This window comes from Salmo salar, chromosome 05 (genome assembly GCF_965601325.2).
Source record: "Salmo salar chromosome 05, fSalSal1, whole genome shotgun sequence".
Taxonomy (NCBI): Eukaryota; Metazoa; Chordata; class Actinopteri; order Salmoniformes; family Salmonidae; genus Salmo; species Salmo salar.
Window position 1 is genome coordinate 79,583,947 of NC_138295.1, and position 21,731 is coordinate 79,605,677.

The window sequence follows — 21,731 nt, forward strand, 5'->3', positions numbered from 1 at the left end:
TGTTCCTCACTGTGGTATGTTAGTATGGATGGAGTAAGACTATTGTACCTTAAGAGGACCAGAGATCAGAGGTGTTTCAGCAGACTTTATTTAGGATCTCAGCAGGCTGGTTTTCTCTTGAGTTGAAGCAATGTCACAGGTATCTGCCAATCATCAAGGGTGCGTTCAGGAGATGCCACACCAGATAAAATGTTTTGAGACGGTTAAATGAAGAAGGAATTGAGGACGTTAAAGCATTTTCTCTCATTTGTGCCTACTGAACATAACCCAGTACTGAACATAACCCAGTACTGAACATAACCCAGTACTGAACATAACCCAGTACTGAACATAACCCAGTACTGAACATAACCCAGTACTGAACATAACCCAGTAACATTAGGAATGACCCCTCAGATGACGGTGACCTCTCTGCTCTTGATGCAGTCGAGGGTAAGGCTGCGGGGGCGGGCCTTACGTGACCCCTCCCCTGGCTGTGGGGAGGTAGGCGGGTATAAGGCTGGAGTGGGCAAAGCCGAGGGTAGTGATTGGGTAGAAGCCTGTGTTGGCCCCGCCCTCAGCAGGCCCCTGGTTGGGTGTTCTACTTGATGCTGGCTCCTAATTGTCCCGTCTTCTTGATGCAGTCCTCTGATTGGCTTGTCTCTGTTCCGCTGGCCCCTGAACGGCTGCAGGCTCCGGAGCATCTCCAGTAGCTCCCTCTTCTCTAGCTCCGCTTCTGCCAGCTCCTGTCTCCGCAGGCGCTCTGCCTCCAAGAGAGCCCGCACATCACACACCACCCTCGACACCTGGCCCTACACACACACACACAGGGATGTGTCATAACACACACACACACACATTCCTATAGGTAGTACATATTATAAGTGTGTGTCACCTTGAGGTCCTCCACCTCGCTCTTCAGCAGAGACTCTTTCTGCACCATGTGTCTCCTCTGAGAGTCCAGCCTCGACTCCATCTCACGCCTCACCTCCTCCACCTTACCCCACATCTCTGCCCTGCGACACACACAAACACACGTGTCACAATAAATCACAATATCTATTGAATAAAAGCAATGACGTCGCCCTTGAGGTTCTAGAATATTGTAAATATTGTAAACAGCTTTGTCAAGGATTTGTTAGGAACTACACAGATATAACATCCTAATATATCTCAATTCATCACCTCAAACACACAAACCTGAGCAGCTCCAATTCTATTCGTAGCTCCGCAACACAGTTGTGCTGTGATTGGTCTACAGAGAGGAGGGTGTGGCCACAGCCGCTAGGACACGCCCTGCTGCGGAACTCACACTCCAACAGGTGAGACTCCAGACCCCTCCTCTCCACCTGCACCGGACAACCTGGGGAGGTGGAGAGAGGAAAGAGGAGTTAAGGAGAGGGATACAGAAAGTAACAGAAAGACGAAGTAAGAGAGCAACACTTGAGACCTACTGAAAGTCTCTCACTGTCTTTCTCACCCCCAACCCCTTCCTCTACCCCGCTCCGCCTTCCTCTTCCTCGCTCCACCCCCCAACCCCTTCCTCTACCCCGGCACTCCCCCACTCAGAGATGCAGTAGCAAAAGGTCAAAGGAAGATTGAAGGATAAGAACTTATGTTTTTACATTTACATTTTTTACATTTTTAGTCATTTAGCAGACGCTCTTATCCAGAGCGACTTACAGTAGTGAATGCATACAATTCATGCATTTTTTGTACTGGCCCCCCGTGGGAATTGAACCGACAACCCTGGCGTTGCACACACCATGCTGGCGTTGCAAACACCATGCTCTACCAACTGAGCCACAGTGAAGACTGTTTTTAATCATGCAAATGAATGAAACACAATCCAATCCAATCCAATACCACACAAACGCAAACACCCTGATACCTACCGCACTGGTAACATATGTAGTCTCCACCTGCCAACAACAGGTCACAAACACGTGAGAGTTCATCTAATACCACCCCCCCCCCCCCATCCATCTGTTGCATTGGCTCTCATCCTCTGGGGGATGTTTCTCATTAAAAATGTAGGTGGGATCCCTCCCTGAGTAGTTAGATGTTTCCCCTATACAGATCTAGGGGCTTTTATTTGCATTTCACTCATAATCGTAAAGGTTGGGATTTGGTTAAGGTAAAATGATCCTAGATCTGACCCAAAGAGCAACTGCTACCTGGAGCTAAGGTCATTGTTCATCCCAGCTGGGCTCTGTATGATGTCACCATGACAACTGGTCTACCACCTGCTCCCATCACACAGGTGTCATATCACTTCTGCTCCGTCTAAACTAAACACACTTGTAGTATACTATACATTTCTCTAATACACTCACACACACACACACTGTATTGTAATACACTGTAATCAGTGGAGGCTGCTGAGGGGAGGATGGCATGGAGTCAATGAAATGGTATCAACCACATGGAAACCACATGTTTCTTACCATTCCATTGAATCCATTCCAGGCATTATCATGAGCCGTCCTCCCCTCAGCAGCCTCCACTGACTGTAATACACACAGAGCTGTAGTACCTGTGTAGGAGCAGGATATGAAGGTGAATGGACACTCGTCCTCGTGTGTGTGAAGTGTCTCCAGGCAGCAGACGGCATCACAGCCCTGGTCAGAGTTAACACAACGGATCTGGAGCCTGGACAGGTCATTACGCATGTACCTAACAGACCAGACCAGACAGTGGTTGTTGGAATAACCATATTATAGTGTGTGTGTGTGTGTGTGTGTGTGTGTGTGTGTGTGTGAGTGTTTCTGCGTGAGTGTGTATGTGTCTGCGTGGGTGTTTCTGTGAGTGTGTGTACCTGTGCAGTGGTCTCAGAGTGCTGATGTCCAGTGGAAGTCTGTCCTCAGGGCAGGAGTGGTGGTGTATGAGCCAGGAGCTGATGCAGGCGTCGCAGTAGGCATGTTCACAAGGGGCCTGGAGGGGGCGCTCCAACACATCCCGACACACACAGCACAGAAGCCCCTCGTTCACGTACCCCACAAACCTCTCCAGGTCATAACCCATCCTACAGCACACACAGACATACACAGATCCATGCAGAGCAAAAACAGCCAGCCACCCATACAGCAGCATACAGCAGTGTTAACTTCCTCCTCAATGTTCCTGGTTTTCTCCGTTTTTGAGCCCCTCTGACTCTCCATTCTACTGGCATTCTATTTTACAGAATACACTGACCCTTACCTGAGACTGACAGACTCTCCTTCTCTCTTCCCTCAGTCCTTTCTTCCTCTTTGGACCTCTCTCCTCTCTCCACCTCTTCTTCTCTCTCCTGTCTGTGTAGTTTACCCTAGGTGAGGGTTTCTTCTGGCTCCTCCTCTATTTGCTCTCTCAGGGCCACGTCTCTGTGGTGAAGTCTCCCTAGCAACGGGGATCCTCTGCCCAGGCAGCCAGCTGCTGGATGAGACCGCAGACAGACAGAGTTACACACACACACACACACACACACACACACACACACACACACACACACACACACACACACACACACACACACACACGTTAAGAGCAAGTGATGAAAGGAAGACTAGGCCTACTGTAAGTAATTCTGATTTATCTATTTGTTTTATTCAGACATTTTGGCAGGATACATCCCTTGGGATGAATCATTGTGTTCTACAGGGGGTCCTGATGAAGCAACAAACACATTAAAAGGCAGTTCCATTCAAACAGGAACATGGTATATCTACAAACATGTTTTCCCCCTCATCCCTTTCCCTCTCTGTCTTTTTGGATGTGGGATTATCATGGATTAGGCTCTCCTCTTCTCTGATTGGATTACAGACTCCATGACAACATCCCCACTGCACTCTTACCCCACAGCAGAAATCAAATAGCAACCCTGAAAGACTGAGTGAGAGAGAGATATTAGAGACACATATTTCCCTCAGATTACACAGACCCACAAAGAATTTGAAAACAAATCCAATTTTGATAAACTCCTATATCTACTGGGTGAAATACCACAATCTGCAATCCCAGCAGCAAGACTTGTGACCTGTTGCCACAAGAAAAGGGCAACCAATGAAGAACAAACAAAATATTTATGTTTATTTATTTTCCTTTTTATACTTTAACTATTTTCACATCATTACAACACTGTATATATACATGACATGACATTTGAAATGTCTTTATTCTTTTGGAACTTTTGTGTAAGTGTAATGTTCACTGTTATTTTTTTAATTGTTTATTTCACTTTTGTTTATTATCATTTTCACTTGCTTTGGCAATGTATGCATATTGTTCCCATGCCAATAAAGCCCTTAAATTGAATTGAAATTGAATTGAGAGAGACAAAGAGAGAGAGAGAGAGAGAGAGAGAGAGAGAGATGTCAACCAAATAGGCAATAAACAAAGAGATATCATAGTGATGATGATGAAATCGCCACCACATGTCAGCAACACCATAGGATATAAAGCCTAGCTCTCTAGCCTACAGCCCACTACTTATACCATAGCCATCGACTATGTGCTTTCAATACACATTTTTAATATCATGCATTATGACAATATGGAAAATATAAACTCTAGTGTAACTCAATAGCAGTTTATGCATTTCGGTAAAACTTCTGTATTCTGCGATGTTGAATATCAATTCTGCATGCAGCAACATTCTGACCAGTACCTGCTTTTTAGTGTGTGGGGTTTAGCAGAAATGCTTGCCAGGATGTAATTTATTTGACCATTTATTTGACTTTTATTTTCTAGAGTAGTTTACTTACCACCAGGGCTCAGTCCATGACAGATGACATCTCAATCGGAATCATCATTTAATTCCGCAAACTCCTTCAAATTGACGTGGCATTTTATAACACAAATATCCATGCAATGAGTCTGAACGGCCTACTGTAGGCCTACTGTAGGGCAGGTAGCCTATTATCGTAAATCGGTGAAGTTAACCATGGCATCAACTGACGAAAATCTGATTATTTAGAAGTCAAAATGTACACTCGTTTTACCTCTACCGGCACGACACCGGCTGACAGCGGCAGATTGTGCTTCTTATTAACGCAAGACGACCGAACTAGAGCAAACTCCACCGTTTGGGGCCGCGGGAGTAGAAAACGAGTGCACTCACTAACACTGGACTCCGCCCCTCTACGTAACACGTAGCCAATAGCAGTTTACGCCACTTTAGCGGGAGAATTCATTTCTGAAGAGTTGTGTATCATTGTTTTCTTGTAACTAACTGTAAAGCAGAGGTTTGCTTGACTAAACAGGTATGTATGAAACACACATTTATGCCTTATGTTATCTTTCCAACATATTGTCACAAGCTAGTTGGTTGTTATAGACGATGAGATGAAAAGGTTGAAATGTTCAAGGTAGCTGCACTAATTTGGGCTAACTAGCTACACTAACGTTAGCTAACAGTTAACGTAATGTATCTATCTGAACTAACAATGACTTGTATAAACTAATCATTGGTATAAACCCATACATCTCATTGATCTGAACTAACTATTCAAGGGCCATGTACACTGAATGGAAGTAATATATAGCTATGTTATGTAAAACTGTTATTTAACTAGCTGCCTTTTACTAATCAGCTGCTTACTAGAACATTGATTAGTTAGTTAGGTAGCTAGCTGAATAAGGTGTTACAGTAGGGTACAAAAGCCTGCATACCCAGGACCACTAGTACTTGTTCTCCAGGGGGCTCAGGGTTGGCCACCCCTACCCATAAGCCCTCTTATAGATATGAAATGATTTGATCAAATATTACAAACATCCCCTCACACAGACAGGATGCGTCGCTCAGGGGCCCCCAGCCAGGTCTTTGGTAACATGGCGAAGAAGCCCCGGTTCGTCCCTCCAGGAGCCTCACTGGCTGGTCCTCCTGATCCCCCTGTGGGTACCCTGCTTGAACTGGAGCCTCTGGCCCCTAAACTCGCCCTGGGAAACGTGCTCAACAAGGTGAACACACGGTCCACTTCACTTTCATCCTTAGCCACAAATGTGACCCCTATTACTATTGTAGTAATTAAGCATAGGAGTCATATTGGAGCTACTTCTCTCTAGCCGATGTAAGACCTTTAACAAATGAATATTCACAAGGCCGCAGGGCCTGACAGATTACCAGGATGCGTACTCAGAGCATGCACTGACCGGCTGGGAAGTGTCTAAACTGACATTTTCAACCTATTCCTGACCCAGTCTGTAATACCTACATGTTTACCGACATAACGGTGATAGGCCTGATCACCGACAACAATGAGACATCCTATAGGGAGGAGGTCAGAGACAACAACCTCTCCCTCAATGTCAGCAAGACACAGGAGCTGATGGTAGACAACAGGAAACGGAGGGCCGAGCACACCCACATTCACATCGTCAGGGCTGTATTGGAGGGGCTGCATCACTGCTTGGTATGGCAACTGCTTGGTATCCGACCGCATGGCACTACAGAGGGTAGTGGATACGACCCAGTACATCACTGGGGCCGAGCTCCCTACCATCAAGGACCTCTATGCCAGGCGGTGTCAGAGGAATGCCCTAAAAATGTTCAGACTCCAGCCACCCAAATCATCGACTGTTCTCTCTACCGTACGGCAAGCACTACCAATGCACCAACAGGACCCTGAACAGCTTCTAGCCCCAAGCCATAAGACTGCTAAATAGTTAGTTTAAAAAAAGTTCAATGGTTTACATTTACATTGTAGTCATTTAGCAGACACTCTTATCCAGAGCTACTTAGTGCATCCATCTTCAGATAGCTAGGTGGAACAACCACACATCTCAGTCATTGTAAGTACATTCGTCCTCAAAGTAGCTATCAGCAAAGTCAGAGCTAGTAGGGGGGTGTTAGTTAACGAAAGGCTTTTTTTGTTGTCAACGTCTCGTTACTCATTGTGTATCTATTTTATTATTACGTGTCTTTTCTATTATTTCTCTGTTGTGAAGTGAGCATTTCACTGTTAGTCCAGACCTGTTGTTTACGAAGCATATGACATAACATTTGAATTGATTTGACTTCATCCAAGACTGTGTAAAGGGTTTCACTCATACTGCGACATGTGGACCTTCTCAGACCTATCTAACAGTTCTCCTTCCTTGCAGGTCCAGAGGAGCCTCTCAGCCCCTGCACCGCCCCTTGCCCTGCCTGTGAAGGCCTTCAGCCTGGCTAAGAGCAGCCCCCAAGCTCCAGGCCTGTCCAGAGCTCTAGCCAGGGTGCTGGGTGCAGCAGACGGTAAGAAGAACGAGCTAGAGCCTGAAGACCCTTCCTTTACAGAGGAGAACACTGGAGACCCAGCTGGTGAGTCAGACATGGGAGGTGGGGTGGGTTGTGGTGGTGGCACAGTAAACGTTGCCATTGAAACCAGGTATTCCTGGTGTAGATCTAATTAATTCAAATGTGGAGCAGTACTTCTGGTAAGCTTTGGATTTACTCTCTGTATGTCAAAAGCAGAAATCCTGGTGATGAAAATCACTGATTATAAGCAACAAAGTTACTACTAACCAACGATGATGGTAAGAAGTCAGGAACATTTGGTGTGCCATAAGCGAAATGCAGTTAATTAACTATGTAGCATATATTGTTTACATTTCACTGCTGTTGCTAAAGATGTTCGGAAACAATGTTTGAGAGATGCTGGGATTTTGTATAGGTTAACGATTGAGTTTAAGACCCAAAAAGGTGAGGCACGGGTAGAAACTGTATTTTGCCTAATAAAATAGGGATTTTTTTTAAGCAGGCAAGTCAATTCAGAACATACAGTGCCTTCAGAAAGTATTCAGACCCCTTGACTTTTTCCTCACTTTGTTACGTTACAGCCTTATTCTAAAATGGATGAAATAAAAACAAATCCTCATCAATCTACACACAATACCCCTTAATGACAAACTGAAAACAGGTTTTTCAAACATTTTCTAAATGTATTCAAAATTTAAAACCGATACCTTATTTACATAAGTATTCAGACCCTTTGCTATGAGATTCGAAATTGAGCTCAGGTCCATCCTGTTTCCATTGAGCATCCTTGAGATGTTTCTACAACTTGGAGTCCACCTGTGGTAAATTCAGTTGATTGGACATGATTTAGAAAGGCACACGCCTGTCTATGTAAGGTCCCACGGTCAAAGGAATTGTCCGTAGAGCTCCGAGACAGGATTGTGTCGAGGCACAGATCTAGAGAAGGGTACCAAAACATTTCTGCAGCATTGAAGGTCCCCAAGTACACAGTGGCCTCCATCATTCTTAAATGGAAGAAGTTTGGAACCCTCAAAACTCTTCCTAGAGCTGGCCACCCGGCTAAACTGAGCAATCGGGGGAGAAGGGCATTGGTCAGGGAGGTGACCAAGAACCTAAAGATTACTCTGACAAAAGCGCCAGAGTTCCTCTGTGGAGATGGGAGAACCTTCCAGAGGGACAACCATCTCTCAGGCCTGTATGGTAGAGTGGCCAGACAGAAGCCATTCCTCAGTAAAAGGCACATGACAGCCCGTTTGGAGTTTGCCAAAAGGCACCTAGAGATTCTCAGACCAGGAGAAACAAGATTCTCTGATCTGATGAAACCAAGATTGAACTCTTTGGCCTGAATGCCAAGTGTCACGTCAGGAGGATACCTGGCACCATCCCTACAGTGAAGCAAGGTGGTGGCAGCATCAGGCTGTGGGGATGTTTTTCAGCGGCAGGGACTGGGACACTAGTCAGGATCGAGGCAAAGATGAACTGAGCAGAGAGGTCCTTGTTGAAAACCTGCTCCAGAGCTCTCGGGACGTCAGACTGGGGTGAAGGTTCACCTTCCAACAGGACAACGACCCTAAGCACAAAGCCAAGACAACGCAGGAGTGACTTTGGGACATGTCTCTGAATGTCCTTGAGTGGCCCAGCCAGAGCCCGGACTTGAACCTGATCGAGCATCTCTGGAGAGACCTGAAAATAGCTGTGCAGCGACGCTCCCCATCCAACCTGACAGAGCCTGAGAGGATCTGCAGAGAAAAATGGGAGAAACTCTCCAAATACAGGTGTGCCAAGCTTGTAGCGTCATACCCAACAAGCCTTGAGGCTGTAATCGCTGCCAAAGGTGCTTCAACAAAGTACTGAGTAAAGGGTCTGAATACTTATGTAAATGTAATTTTTTTTTTTACTGAAGATATATCTAAATTAGCAAACATTTCTCAAAACCAGTTTTTGCTTTGTCATTATGGGGTATTGTGTGTAGATTGATGAGGAGAAAAAAGTGATTTAATCAATTTTACATTAAGGCTGTAACATAACAAAATGTGGAAAAAGTCAAGAGGTCTGAATACTTTCCGAATGCACTGTATGCTTATTTACAATGACGGCCTAGCAAGAGGCAAAAAGGCTAAACTTTCCAGTTTGAGTGTGTTTTGCAGCTTGTTCCAGACGCTAGCTGGAGCGAACTGAAAAGAGCAGCGACCCAGGGATGTGTGCGCTTTGGGGACCTCTAACAGAATGTGACTGGCAGAACGGGTGCTGTATATATATTTGTATTGTTTTATTTAACCTTTATTTAGCTAGTCAGTTAAGAACAAATTGATATTTTACAATGATGGACTACCCCGGCCAAGCCCTCCCCTAACCCGGACGACACTGGACCAATTTGTGCGCCGCCCTATGGGATTCCCGATCACGGCCGGTTGTGATACAGCCCGGGATCAAACCAGGGTCTGTAGTGCCTCTAGCACTGAGATGCAGTACCTTAGACCGCTGCACCACTCGGTAGGGTTGCAGTAGGTATCTCAGATAGGGGGGAGTGAGGGTTTTTATAAATAAGCATCAACCAGTGGGCCTTGCACCGGGTATACAGAGACGGCCAGTTTACAGAGTGCCGTGATGTGTCCTATAAGGAGCATTGTTGGCAAATCTGAAGGCCGACTGGTAAAGAACATCTAGCTGCTTGAGAGTACCCTTACCTGCTGATCTATACATTTCTTCTCCGTAATTTAGCATGGGTAGGATGGTCATCTGAATCAGGGTTAGTTTGGCAGCTGGGTGAAAGATGAGTGATTACGATATAGGAAAACAAGTCTAGATTTAACCTTTGGGTTATTTCCAATGTGGTCCTTGATGTAAAAGACAGGATAAGATGCTACGACCTCCGACAAGACATCAAACATGCAAAAGGACAATATAGGAGGAAGGTGGAATCCTATTACATCGGCTCCGACGCTCGTCGTATTTGGCAGGGCTTGCACACGATAACAGATTACCTAGGGAAACAGCCACGAGTTGTGTAGCGATGCAGAACTCCCAAACAAGCCCAATGCCTTCCGTGAAAGCCCCTGTTTTTCCAGATGACTGTGATCTCGCTCTCCGTAGCCGATGTGAGTAAAACGTTTAAACAGGTTCACAATCACAAGGCCGGAATACCAGAGCGTGTTCATCAAAGCATGGCAGACCAGCTGGCAAGTGTCTTTACAGAAATGTTCAATCTCTCCTTGTCCCAGACTGTAATGCCAACATGTTTCAACGCACCACCATTGTCCCTGTTCCCGAGATCTCCAAGGTAACCTGCCGAAATGACTGTAGTCATGTGGCACTCACATCTGTAATTATGAAGTCCAAGGCTGGTCATGACACATATCAACACCATCATCCCAGACACCCTAAACCCACTCCAATTCACATACCATCCCAACAGATCCACAATCACTGCCCTCTTCCACCTGGACAAGAGAAATAACTGACAATGCTGTTCATAGACTACAGCTCAGTGTGCAACACCATAGTCCCTCCAAGCTCCTCACCAAGCTAGGGACCCTGGGACTGAACCCCTCCCTCTGCAACTTAACCACAAAGCGCTACAGAGGTTGGTGCGGCAACCCAGTGCATCACTGGGGCCATGCTCCCTACCATCCAGGACCTCTATATCAGGCGGTATCAGAGGTAGGACTGAAAAATTGCCAAAGACTCCAGCCACCAGTTTACTCTGCTACCGTCTGGCAAACGGTATTGGATCACCAGCTCTCGGACCAACAGGCCCAGTTAAAAAGCTGTTCATTTTTGTCAGCCTGATTTAGGCCTTTTCCAATACTCGTTGGTGTATTTTAATTATGACTACAAATTTAAAGTATTTTTAATTTGCAAACCCTAACGTGTGCCTGGACTTGTAATCTTTTATGCCATGTAACACCTATTTGTGGGTATAATTTTTCCTTAAAACCAAGATAATGTATATGCTGCTTTAGAAAGGAAATGCAGCAAACCAACATCGCCTTTCTAAGGTGAGCGACACTTAGTCTATCCATTTAGGACTGTCAGGGATGAATTTAATGCTCTGACTTGGGCTTCAGTGAAACAAACACACACTGAATGAAGCCTAGCCAACTGTAACAAGCCTACGTTTTAATGACAGCAGGTCCAGCATTATGCAAATGAGCGTGGGTAGTGCAGCGGCAGCGCGAGGCAGATTAGAGCTGTGCCTGGGATCAGTGAGCACACGCGCTCTGTCCCCCCTCCCTCTAAGAGCAACTAGTGCCTCTGTCTGTCTCCTCTCCTTTCTCCGCTTTTCACTAGTTTTTCCCTCATTCTGTTGTTCCCGTCCGCGGATGATTCGTGTGTTTCTCTTTGAGAAGCAGCTCTGATTTTCCTTTGTGTAATTTTTTTTTTTTAAATCGCGCATTCGCACGGACTCGCGCTGCGCGCACACCGCTCCGGTTAAACCAGCGCCGTTTCCTCTTTTCTAGTTAAACGGAAATAAGAATAAAGAAAATGCATCTTTACAATTTCAGCGGTATTTCCCCATCTAAGCACACATATTCCCCCCGTATGTTAGTATTTGGTGTATAGCAGTTAGAACGAGCGCTGGTTTGAGGTTTAGAGAGACCGGGCTGTAAGTAGGTCGGGCTGGGTTTAAGCGGCTTTAGCCTGCGTCAGCCTAAGCTGGGAGGAATTCACCCAAAGCCCTCCGCGGTAGGCGGGGGCCTAAACGAGGCTGGCCTAGTTAAGCCTGATTCTTATTGTTGCCCGTGTGTGTTGTGTAACACAGAGCAGAGAAGACCTCAGATGAGAGAGAGTACATGCGTTAGACAGAGACTGTTTGATTGAGAATTCATGAAGGGGGAGAAAGAAGAGGGACAAGGAAGAGAGTGAGTGAGAGTTAAACCAGTATTAGCCTGAGCCTCATCACGGAACAGAAAGAAAAGGGAGGTAGAGAACCAGACCAAATCTCAAAAGAAGGAGAGGAAAAGAAGCGAGATATTGTGTTGAGTTAGTGCTGGTGTCTAGGCCTGGCTCGGTCCAGTCTGGTTCCCTGGGCTATGTTCTAAGATGGCGTCTGGGTCTGTCTACATGTCGTCCAGTATGGTGGGTAAGGCTCGCTCCTCCAACTTCACCCTGTCTGAGAAACTGGACCTGCTGAAGCTGGTCCGCCCACACATTCGCATCCTGGAGGAGCACACCAACAAGCACGCTGTCATCGTGGACAAGAACAAGTGCTGGGACACAGTGTCTGAGCAGTACAACGTCCTGGGGGGGGACAGGCCCCCCCGCACTGCCCAGGGCCTACGCACCCTCTACAAGAGGCTGAAGGAGTCGGCCAAACAGGAAGTGATGCAACGGAGACACGCCCAGCCAGAGTACAGAGGAAGTATATCTGAACCAACCAGGAGAGTGATGGAGATGATACCTCACCTTTTCCATCACGGAGCTATCCACCATGATAAAGACCCAGCGACGATGCACAGGTGACACACACACACACACACACAGGCTGCTCTGTAGAGCTCTACGAGAGGGGAGGGGCTGCTCTACTAGTAATTAGAGGGGAGGGACTGCTCTGTAGAGCTCTACTAGTAATTATAGGAGAGGGGCTGCTCTGTAGAGCTCTACTAGTAATTAGAGGAGAGGGGCTGCTCTGTAGAGCTCTACTAGTAATTAGAGGAGAGGGGCTGCTCTGTAGAGCTCTACTAGTAATTAGAGGAGAGGGGAGGGGCTGCTCTGTAGAGCTCTACTAGTAATTAGAGGAGAGGGGCTGCTCTGTAGAGCTCTACGTAAGTAGAGGAGAGGAGAGGGGAGGGCTGCTCTGTAGAGCTCTACTAGTAGATGAGAGGGGAGGGGCTGCTCTGTAGAGCTCTACTAGTAATGAGAGGGGAGGGGCTGCTCTGTAGAGCTCTACTAGTAATGAGAGGGGAGGGGCTGCTCTGTAGAGCTCTACTAGTAATGAGAGGGGAGGGGCTGCTCTGTAGAGCTCTACTAGTAATGAGAGGGGAGGGGCTGCTCTGTAGAGCTCTACTAGTAATGAGAGGGGAGGGGCTGCTCTGTAGAGCTCTACTAGTAATGAGAGAGGAGGGGCTGCTCTGTAGAGCTCTACTAGTAATGAGAGGGGAGGGGCTGCTCTGTAGAGCTCTACTAGTAATGAGAGGGGAGGGGCTGCTCTGTAGAGCTCTACTGGTAATGAGAGGGGAGGGGCTGCTCTGTAGAGCTCTACTAGTAATGAGAGGGGAGGGGCTGCTCTGTAGAGCTCTACTAGTAATGAGAGGGGAGGGTCTGCTCTGTAGAACTGAACACAGAGCTAACCTCAATCAGTTTACACATGCACACACTCCTCATGCTCACACTCTTGACCTCAGAACAGCCTCAATTCGTCAGGGCATGGACTCTACAAGGTGTTCCACAGGGATTATGGACCGTAGTTGTGTCTGGTTGACTGGATGTCCTTTGGGTGGTGGACCATTATTGACACACACGGGAAACTGTTGAGTGTGAAAAACCCAGCAGCATTGCAGTTCTTGACACATACAGGTGCACCTGGCACCTACTACCATACCCCGTTCAAAGGGTCTTACATTTTATGTCTTGCCCATTCATCCTCTGAATGGCACACATTCTCAATTGTCTCAAGGCTTTAAAATCCTTCTTTAACCTGTCTCCTCCCTTTCATCTACACTGATTTCAGGTGGATTTAAAAAATGTCATCAATAAGGGATCATAGTTTTCACCTGGATTCACCTGCTTAGTCTGTCATGGAAAGAGCATTTGTTCTTAATGTTTTGTATACTCAGTGTATAATTTATTATTATATGATAGTTCCAGCTTTAACTGAGACAACAAGCACAATATGAGTTTACAGCACCTTACACGTCATGTTTACAGCACCTTACACGTCACGTTTACAGCACCTTACACGTCATGTTTACAGCACCTTACACGTCACGTTTACAGCACCTTGCACGTCACGTTTACAGCACCTTGCACGTCACGTTTACAGCACCTTACACGTCACGTTTACAGCACCTTACACGTCACGTTTACAGCACCTTACACGTCATGTTTACAGCACCTTACACGTCATGTTTACAGCACCTTACACGTCATGTTTACAGCACCTTACACGTCACGTTTACAGCACCTTACACGTCACGTTTACAGCACCTTACACGTCACGTTTACAGCACCTTACACGTCACGTTTACAGGACCTTACACGTCACGTTTACAGCACCTTACACGTCACGTTTACAGCACCTTACACGTCACGTTTACAGCACCTTACACGTCACGTTTACAGCACCTTACACGTCACGTATACACACACATCACCCCATTCACTCTGTCCAGTTCGAAATATATTTGAGTTGTGGAGACGAGTCTATCAAACCCGCTTTTCAAGAGGCATAAAGTCAACAATCTGGTCAATTCACATTTTAAACGTAGGAGAGGTATTAGCCCACAGTAGGAGAATGCATTCTTTAGTAAAGTATGAGATGGTCATGAAAAGGGTTTTAAGAAGAATGTTTTTGACCGTCCCGAAGACCGGTTGTGTTTCTACACACCCGGTCTTCTTCACCTGCATTTCTTGCTGTTTGGGGTTTTAGGCTGGGTTTCTGTACAGCACTTTGAGATATCAGCTGATGTAAGAAGGGCTATATAAATACATTTGATTGATTGAATACTCTCAATTCCCCCACCTAGTGCCACTTATACATGTATGGCTGTAGTAATAAAGCTGTATTCTTTTCCATATTGTCTCTGTAGGATGATGTATAATAACGATACAGTAATAAAGCTGTATTATACTGTTAATCTACAGGGTGATGTATAATAACGATACAGTAATAAAGCTGTATTATACTGTATATCTGCAGGGTGATGTATAATAACGATACAGTAATAAAGCTGTATTATACTGTTAATCTGCAGGGTGATTTATAATAACGATACAGTAATAAAGCTGTATTATACTGTATATCTGCAGGGTGATGTATAATGAATGATACACTAATAAAGCTGTATTATACTGTTTATCTGCAGGATGATGTATAAGCATGACTCTCCCATGGAGCAACCTGGAAGCAGCTCTTCCCTCCCAGACTACCCATCAAACCCCGTCACCCACCACCTGGACCAGGATGTGGTCAGGCTGGACCAGGATGTGGTCAGGCTGGACCAGGATGTGGTCAGGCTGGACCAGGATGTGGTCAGGCTGGACCAGGATGTGGACGTGAAGCCTCCGCCAGACCTGACCATCCTCTCCACGCGTGTGGGGGTGGTGCTAGGAGAGGGGGCGGAGGAGGAAGATGAGTTGGGCAGTGTCCATGGTTATGACGGCTCCCTCTCTCCCTGCCCATCCTCCGTCGTCCTGCCCCTCTCCACCTCACCCGTTCCACTGCAACGTGACCTTTACCCTCATGACTACTACCCCCGCCGTGACCCTGACAGGCTCCGTCCCCTTCAGCTGGCCAAGGAGGAGCACGAGCAGGTCATGACCAATCACAGAAAGATGGGCGTATACCTGGAGGAGAAGAGGGAGGGGCTAAAGAGGAAGCAGGAATTGGAGGAGGAGCTTCTGAGAGCAAAAATCAAAGTAGAGAAACTGAGGGCAGCCAGGCTGAGGCATGGACTTCCACTGCCCCTATAACTAACACACCCATGGCCTGACTGGACTGACCATGTGGAACTCAGGAGGATGCTCTGAATTGTTTGTATTTCTGTGTTGAATGTTTAGCGTGTGGAAGAGGGGTTTGGTCTGAGAAATAATGTTTGTGTGATGAACAGTGAGTTTGAGGGAGGATTTAAAGGTCCAATGCAGCCTTCTCTATCTCAATATGAAATCATTTCTGTGTAACAAACAACCTTACTGTGATTGTTTTCCATTAAAATGGTCAAAAAGAAACGAATAGATTCTTTGCAAAGTTCAATTTCTCAAGTAAGAATTTTGCTAGGATTGTCTGCGAGTCGTCTGAGTGGGGAGGGGAAAACTGAAAACAAATGGTTATTGGCAGAACAGTTTGGAACTCTCTTTCTTATTGGTCTATTAACACATTTATGGTGATGTCACCAGGCAGGCCCAAACTCCATCCCACCAAAACAGGCTGAAATTTCAGCCGATCTTTTCAAACATCTCTTACGCTAAAAAGGCATTATCATAATTTTAACAATTTCACAGTATTCCAATCTCATAGTGTGGGAATATACAGTACCAGTCAAAAGTTTGGACACACCTACTAATTAAATTGTACTATTTTCTACATTGTAGAGTAATAGTTTTGATGTCTTCACTATGAAATAACACATATTTGAATAAAATAAAAAAAACATATATTGCACCAACATTTTTTCAACAAATCTAAATATATTTTATATTCTTCGAAGTAGCCACCCTTTTGTCTTGATGACAGCTTTGCATTACTCTTGGCATTATCTCAACCAGCTTCATGAGGAATGCTTTTCCAACAGACTTAAAGGAGTTCCCACAAATGCTGACCACTTGTTGGCTGCTTTTCCTCCACTCTGCAGTCCAACTCATCCCAAACCATCTCAATTGGGTTGAGGTCGGGTGATTGTGGAGGCCAGGTCAGCTGATGCTGCACCATCACTCTCCTTCTTGGTCAAATAGCCCTTACACAGCCTGGAGGTGTGTTTTAGGTCATTGTCCTGTTGAAATACTAATGATAGTCCCACTAAGCGCAAACCAGATGGGATGGCGTATCGCTGCAGAATGCTGTGGTAACCATGCTGGTGAAGTGTGCCTTGAATTCTAAATAAATCACAGATAGTGTCATGAGCAAAGCACCATCACACCTCCTCCTCCATGCTTCACGGTGGGAACCACACATGCGGAGATCATCCGTTCACCTACTCTGCGTCTCACAAAGACATGGCGGTTGGAACCAAAAATCTCACATTTGGAATCAGACCAAAGGACATATTTCCACCTGTCTGATGTTCATTGCTCGTGTTTCTTGGCCCCAAACAGTATCTTCTTATTGGTGTCCTTTAGTAGTGGTTTCTTTGCAGCAATTTGACCATGAAGACCTGATTCAGGCAATCTCCTCTGAACAGTTGATGTTGAGATGTGTCTGTTACTTGAACTCTGAAGCATTTATTTGGGTTGCAATTTCTGAGGCTGGTAACTAATTAACTTCTCCTCTGCAACCGAGGTAACTCTGGGTCTTCCTTTCCTGTGGCGGTCCTCATGAGAGCCAGTTTCATCATAGCGCTTGATGGTTTTTGCGACTGCACTTGAAGAAACTTTAAAAGTTCTTAATGTTCCCTATTAACTGACCTTCATGTCTTAAAGTAATGATGGACTGTCGTTTCTCTTTGCTTATTTGAGCTGTTCTTGCCATAATATGGACTTGGTCTTTTACCAAATAGGGCTATCTTCTGTATACCACCCCTACCTTGTCACAACACAACTGATTGGCTCAAACGCAATAAGAAGGAAATAAATGTTTTAACAAGGCACACCTGTTAATGGAAATGCATTCCAGGTGACTACCTCATGAAGCTGGTTGAGAGAATGCCAAGTGTGTGTGAAGCTGTCATCAAGGCAAAGGGTGTCTCCTTTTGAAGAATTGAAAATATATTTTGATTTGTTTAACACTTTTTTGGTTACTACATGATTCCATATGTGTTATTTCATAGTTTTGATGTCTTCGCTATTGTTCTACAGTGTAGAAAATAGCAAAAATAAAGAAAAACCATTGAATGAGTAGGTGTGTCCAAACTTTTGACTGGTACTGTATATAAAACACAGGAAAATCTAGTTTTTGACTACACTGGGCCTTTTGAACAGTGTATTTGCGTAAGGAAGTGTGTGTTTTGAGTGAGGATTAAAAACGGTGTGTTTGCGTGTGGAACGGTGTGTGTGGTGACTACTGTTGAGCTATGACTGGAGCAAAAGACAATACAGATCTCTGCTTTTGTCAGACGAGAGGCGTTACAATCACTGGTTTTAAAACGGGTACTATTTTGACTGATTTCATTTGGTTCAAAACCCTGTGTTGCTTTACCATCCCATTAGGAGGGAAGATGATAGATGATGAGGAGGGGTTTAGAAGGGAGTGTTACTGTTACAGTGGTGTGATGTTCTGTGTTTGTTGTTCACATCTTCTGTGGTTTCATTGTTTTCTATTAAAATAGTTTTTCTAAATTGGTTTTGTGCTTTATCATCTCTTCCCTTCTCCAACCTCCCCTTCTCTATCCCTCTCTCTTCCCCTCTTCTTTAGCCCCTCGCCCCCATATATCTCTCCCCACCTCTCCTCTTCAGTCTGGACTCAATATGAGGTTATCTTCACTGTAAGCCTGCTACCTGTAAGAATGAATGTGTAATTCAGACCCTGCCTGCAGGTAACTTTTACACTTCACTAGTGAAGAAGTGAGGTAAAGCACGGATGCAGTGATGCTTAACAACTACAGTGACTATACAGTCCTAATATGGTAATTTTAGAGGAAACTGGATTAAACGTTTCTCTGTAAGGCAAGGGAGACCCTCTATAGAGAGAAATATAGTGAAATGGCTTGGACAGCCTCTTGCGGCCCAGGGCTGATGTCTCATCCTGGGCATGCCACTGTAGGAAAGTCCCAGGCTGCAAGTAGAGTGGAGGCCTCAGTGAAGTAGCAACCTCTGCTGGTGAACATGTGAACTGCCACTCAGCAGATCTTGCATAAAACCTTAGTGAATCATCATTTGAGATTTGTGTACACACACAATTCACACTTTTCTAAATTGTATGTTGCTGCTGTCAATAACAGAATTGAAAACAAATGTATTTTAAAGAGCAATTCAAAGTCTTGGTTCAGAATGTAGTATTTTATTATTAGGAGCCCCGTTAGCTACTGCTGAAACAGCAGCTACTCTTCCTGGTGTCCACACAAAACATTACATAATACAGAACATTAATGGACAGAACTACATACATTTAAAATAGGAATTCACGCTTTCATACCTTCCTGTTTTAGCTTATATAAAAGACCAATCAGTATCTTGTACTGAAAAAGAGTTGAGCTTCTTGTCTCCACTGCTGTTTGTTCCAGTATATTTAGTTTGCAGGCTGCTGTTTGTTCCAGTATATTTAGAGTTTGCAGGCTGCTGTTTGTTCCAGTATATTTAGAGTTTGCAGGCTGCTGTTTGTTCCAGTATATTTAGAGTTTGCAGGCTGCTGTTTGTTCCAGTATATTTAGAGTTTGCAGGCTGCTGTTTGTGTGAGCATTAATGTGTGTGTTAATGCTCTGATTATTAGTGTTGATGTTTTTTGGGTTTCAGATTTCAGATGTTCCCCACAGAGTCCAGCAGGAGGGTGTGGTCCACGTGTGGTCAGGTCAGGGTCCGGTAGCGATGCTGGTTCTGACGGGCCGCGGTACTTCAGTGTGATGTGGTGTAAAGCCAGTGGGAGGAAACACAAACGCTGGCAGGGAGACGCTGTCCTGGTGACCCGAGGGCGTACCGCCACGCTTAAAGACATGGAGGGCAAGGACATCGGCAAGGGTGAGTGTGTGCGCATTTTAGGTTTCCCCAAACATAGATTAAACATAGTCCTTGACTAAAAATCATGCTCAATGGAGAATTCTGATTTGAAAGTGGTTTTAGTCCAGAACTAGGGCTAATCTGTGGCCAGGAGACCGGCCCTGAGAGGGTTATTTTCCTAGTGCATCGGAGAGTGATTTAGATTGTGTGTGTAGGTAGTGGCTATAAGGTATCAGAGCTGGCATCGCTGGGTGAAGGAGAGACCTTGATGATAGGAGCTAAACAGGTGGAGGTGATGGGAACCATATCAGAGCTGGACTACAATAAGGGCCGCTGTTTCCTTGACGTCCATGTGGAGAAGGAGGAGCCTAAGATATCAGCTCCTCCCCCCACACGACGCCCAGCTTCCAAACCGTTCTGCCGTCCGACGCTATTGGGCGGAGAGACTGATAGGGGAGTGGCCAAGCCTCAGGAGGAGGGGCCCTGTAAACCACACCATGACCCTCTAGCAACAGGTAAATACACAGACATACAGAACACACTCTCTCTCATCACACACACACACACATGAAGTTACACATTCTCACACACTTCAAACACAACACACTCATCATCTCTCTAATGGTGTGTGTAGGAGCCATTGTCATGCCCCGGCCCTCAACCAATCACCAGTGGGCGTATAACAAGGCAGGCCTCCCACTGGTGGACGTGGTGGTTGACCCCTACTTGACCGCTCACCTCCGACCCCACCAGCGAGACGGCCTGCTGTTCCTCTACGAGTGTGTCATGGGGATGAGGTAATAGATGTGTCTGTTCATGATGAATCCTCTGATCACTCCAAAATGTAATGTTGTGTTCCACAAGGCTCTGTGCTGGGGCTGCTATTTATTTACTTTGATTGATTATGTGTGTGTGTGTGTGTGTCAGGGCTACATGTAGGTACGGTGCTATCCTGGCAGATGAGATGGGTCTGGGTAAGACTCTCCAGAGCGTGGCTTTGACGTGGACGCTGCTAAAGCAGGGCCCATACGGCGGGAAGCCGGTTGCTAAGCTTGTGCTGGTGGTTGCCCCCGGCAGCCTGGTGCAGAACTGGGAGGCGGAGTTTAAGAAGTGACTCGGCCGTGAGAGGATCAGTGTCTACACTGTTAACCAGGTAGGGTGTGTTTGATCAGCGTCTACACTGTTAACCAGGTAGGGTGTGTTTGATCAGCGTCTACACTGTTAACCAGGTAGGGTGTGATTGATCAGCGTCTACACTGTTAACCAGGTAGGGTGTGTTTGATCAGTGTCTACACTGTTAACCAGGTAGGGTGTGTTTGATCAGTGTCTACACTGTTAACCAGGTAGGGTGTGTTTGATCAGTGTCTACACTGTTAACCAGGTAGGGTGTGTTTGATCAGCGTCTACACTGTTAACCAGGTAGGGTGTGTTTGATCGGCGTGTGTTAACCAGGTAGGGTGTGTTTGATCAGCGTCTACACTGTTAACCAGGTAGGGTGTGTTTGATCAGCGTCTACACTGTTAACCAGGTAGGGTGTGTTTGATCAGCGTCTACACTGTTAACCAGTTAGGGTGTGTTTGATCAGCGTCTGTTAACCAGGTAGGGTGTGTTTGATCAGCGTCTGTTAACCAGGTAGGGTGTGTTTGATCAGCGTCTACACTGTTAACCAGGTAGGGTGTGTTTGATCTGCGTCTACACTGTTAATCAGGTAGGGTGTGTTTGATCATCGTCTACACCGTTAACCAGGTAGGTGTGTGTTTGATCAGTGTCTACACTGTTAACCAAGCAGGGTGTGTTTGATCAGTGTCTACACTGTTAACCAGGTAGGGTGTGTTTGATCAGCGTCTACACTGTTAACCAGGTAGGGTGTGTTTGATCAGCGTCTACACTGTTAACCAGGTAGGGTGTGTTTGATCAACGTCTACACTGTTAACCAGGTAGGGTGTGTTTGATCAGCGTCTACACTGTTAACCAGGTAGGGTGTGTTTGATCAGCGTCTCCACTGTTAACCAGGTTGGGTATGTTTGATCAGTGTCTACACTGTTAACCAGGTAGGGTGTGTTTGATCAGCGTCTAC

General features: G+C 45.8%; 2 protein-coding genes and 1 long non-coding RNA gene across 4 annotated transcripts; 2 read left to right on the plus strand and 1 right to left on the minus strand.

The window, feature by feature from the left end:
- Window positions 1-70: 70 nt before the first annotated feature.
- Window positions 71-5,010, minus strand: LOC106605948 (E3 ubiquitin-protein ligase NRDP1). Of its 2 annotated transcripts, none has more exons than XR_006769996.2 (7): window positions 4,722-5,010; window positions 3,181-3,390; window positions 2,798-3,004; window positions 2,516-2,655; window positions 1,180-1,342; window positions 875-995; window positions 71-791 (listed from the first exon to the last, which is right to left on the minus strand). It is a non-coding gene; the product is annotated as an E3 ubiquitin-protein ligase NRDP1 (long non-coding RNA). The 2 variants fall into 2 exon arrangements; XR_006769995.2 differs by having other exon boundaries at window positions 3,181-3,393.
- A 117-nt stretch (window positions 5,011-5,127) lies between these two features.
- rad54b (RAD54 homolog B) lies at window positions 5,128-20,802 on the plus strand. The gene is made up of 7 exons (XM_082975621.1): window positions 5,128-5,219; window positions 5,744-5,916; window positions 7,060-7,255; window positions 19,454-19,675; window positions 19,870-20,169; window positions 20,289-20,451; window positions 20,582-20,802. Exons 2-7 carry the CDS (start codon window positions 5,749-5,751, stop codon window positions 20,766-20,768), a joined length of 1,236 nt encoding a protein of 411 aa, XP_082831747.1. The 5' UTR covers window positions 5,128-5,219; window positions 5,744-5,748; the 3' UTR covers window positions 20,769-20,802.
- On the plus strand, window positions 7,270-18,343 carry LOC106570748 (fibrinogen silencer binding protein). The gene is made up of 2 exons (XM_014143233.3): window positions 7,270-12,651; window positions 15,217-18,343. The coding sequence occupies exons 1-2, from the start codon at window positions 12,236-12,238 to the stop codon at window positions 15,821-15,823; spliced, it is 1,023 nt and encodes a 340-aa protein (XP_013998708.3). The 5' UTR covers window positions 7,270-12,235; the 3' UTR covers window positions 15,824-18,343.
- Window positions 20,803-21,731: the final 929 nt, after the last annotated feature.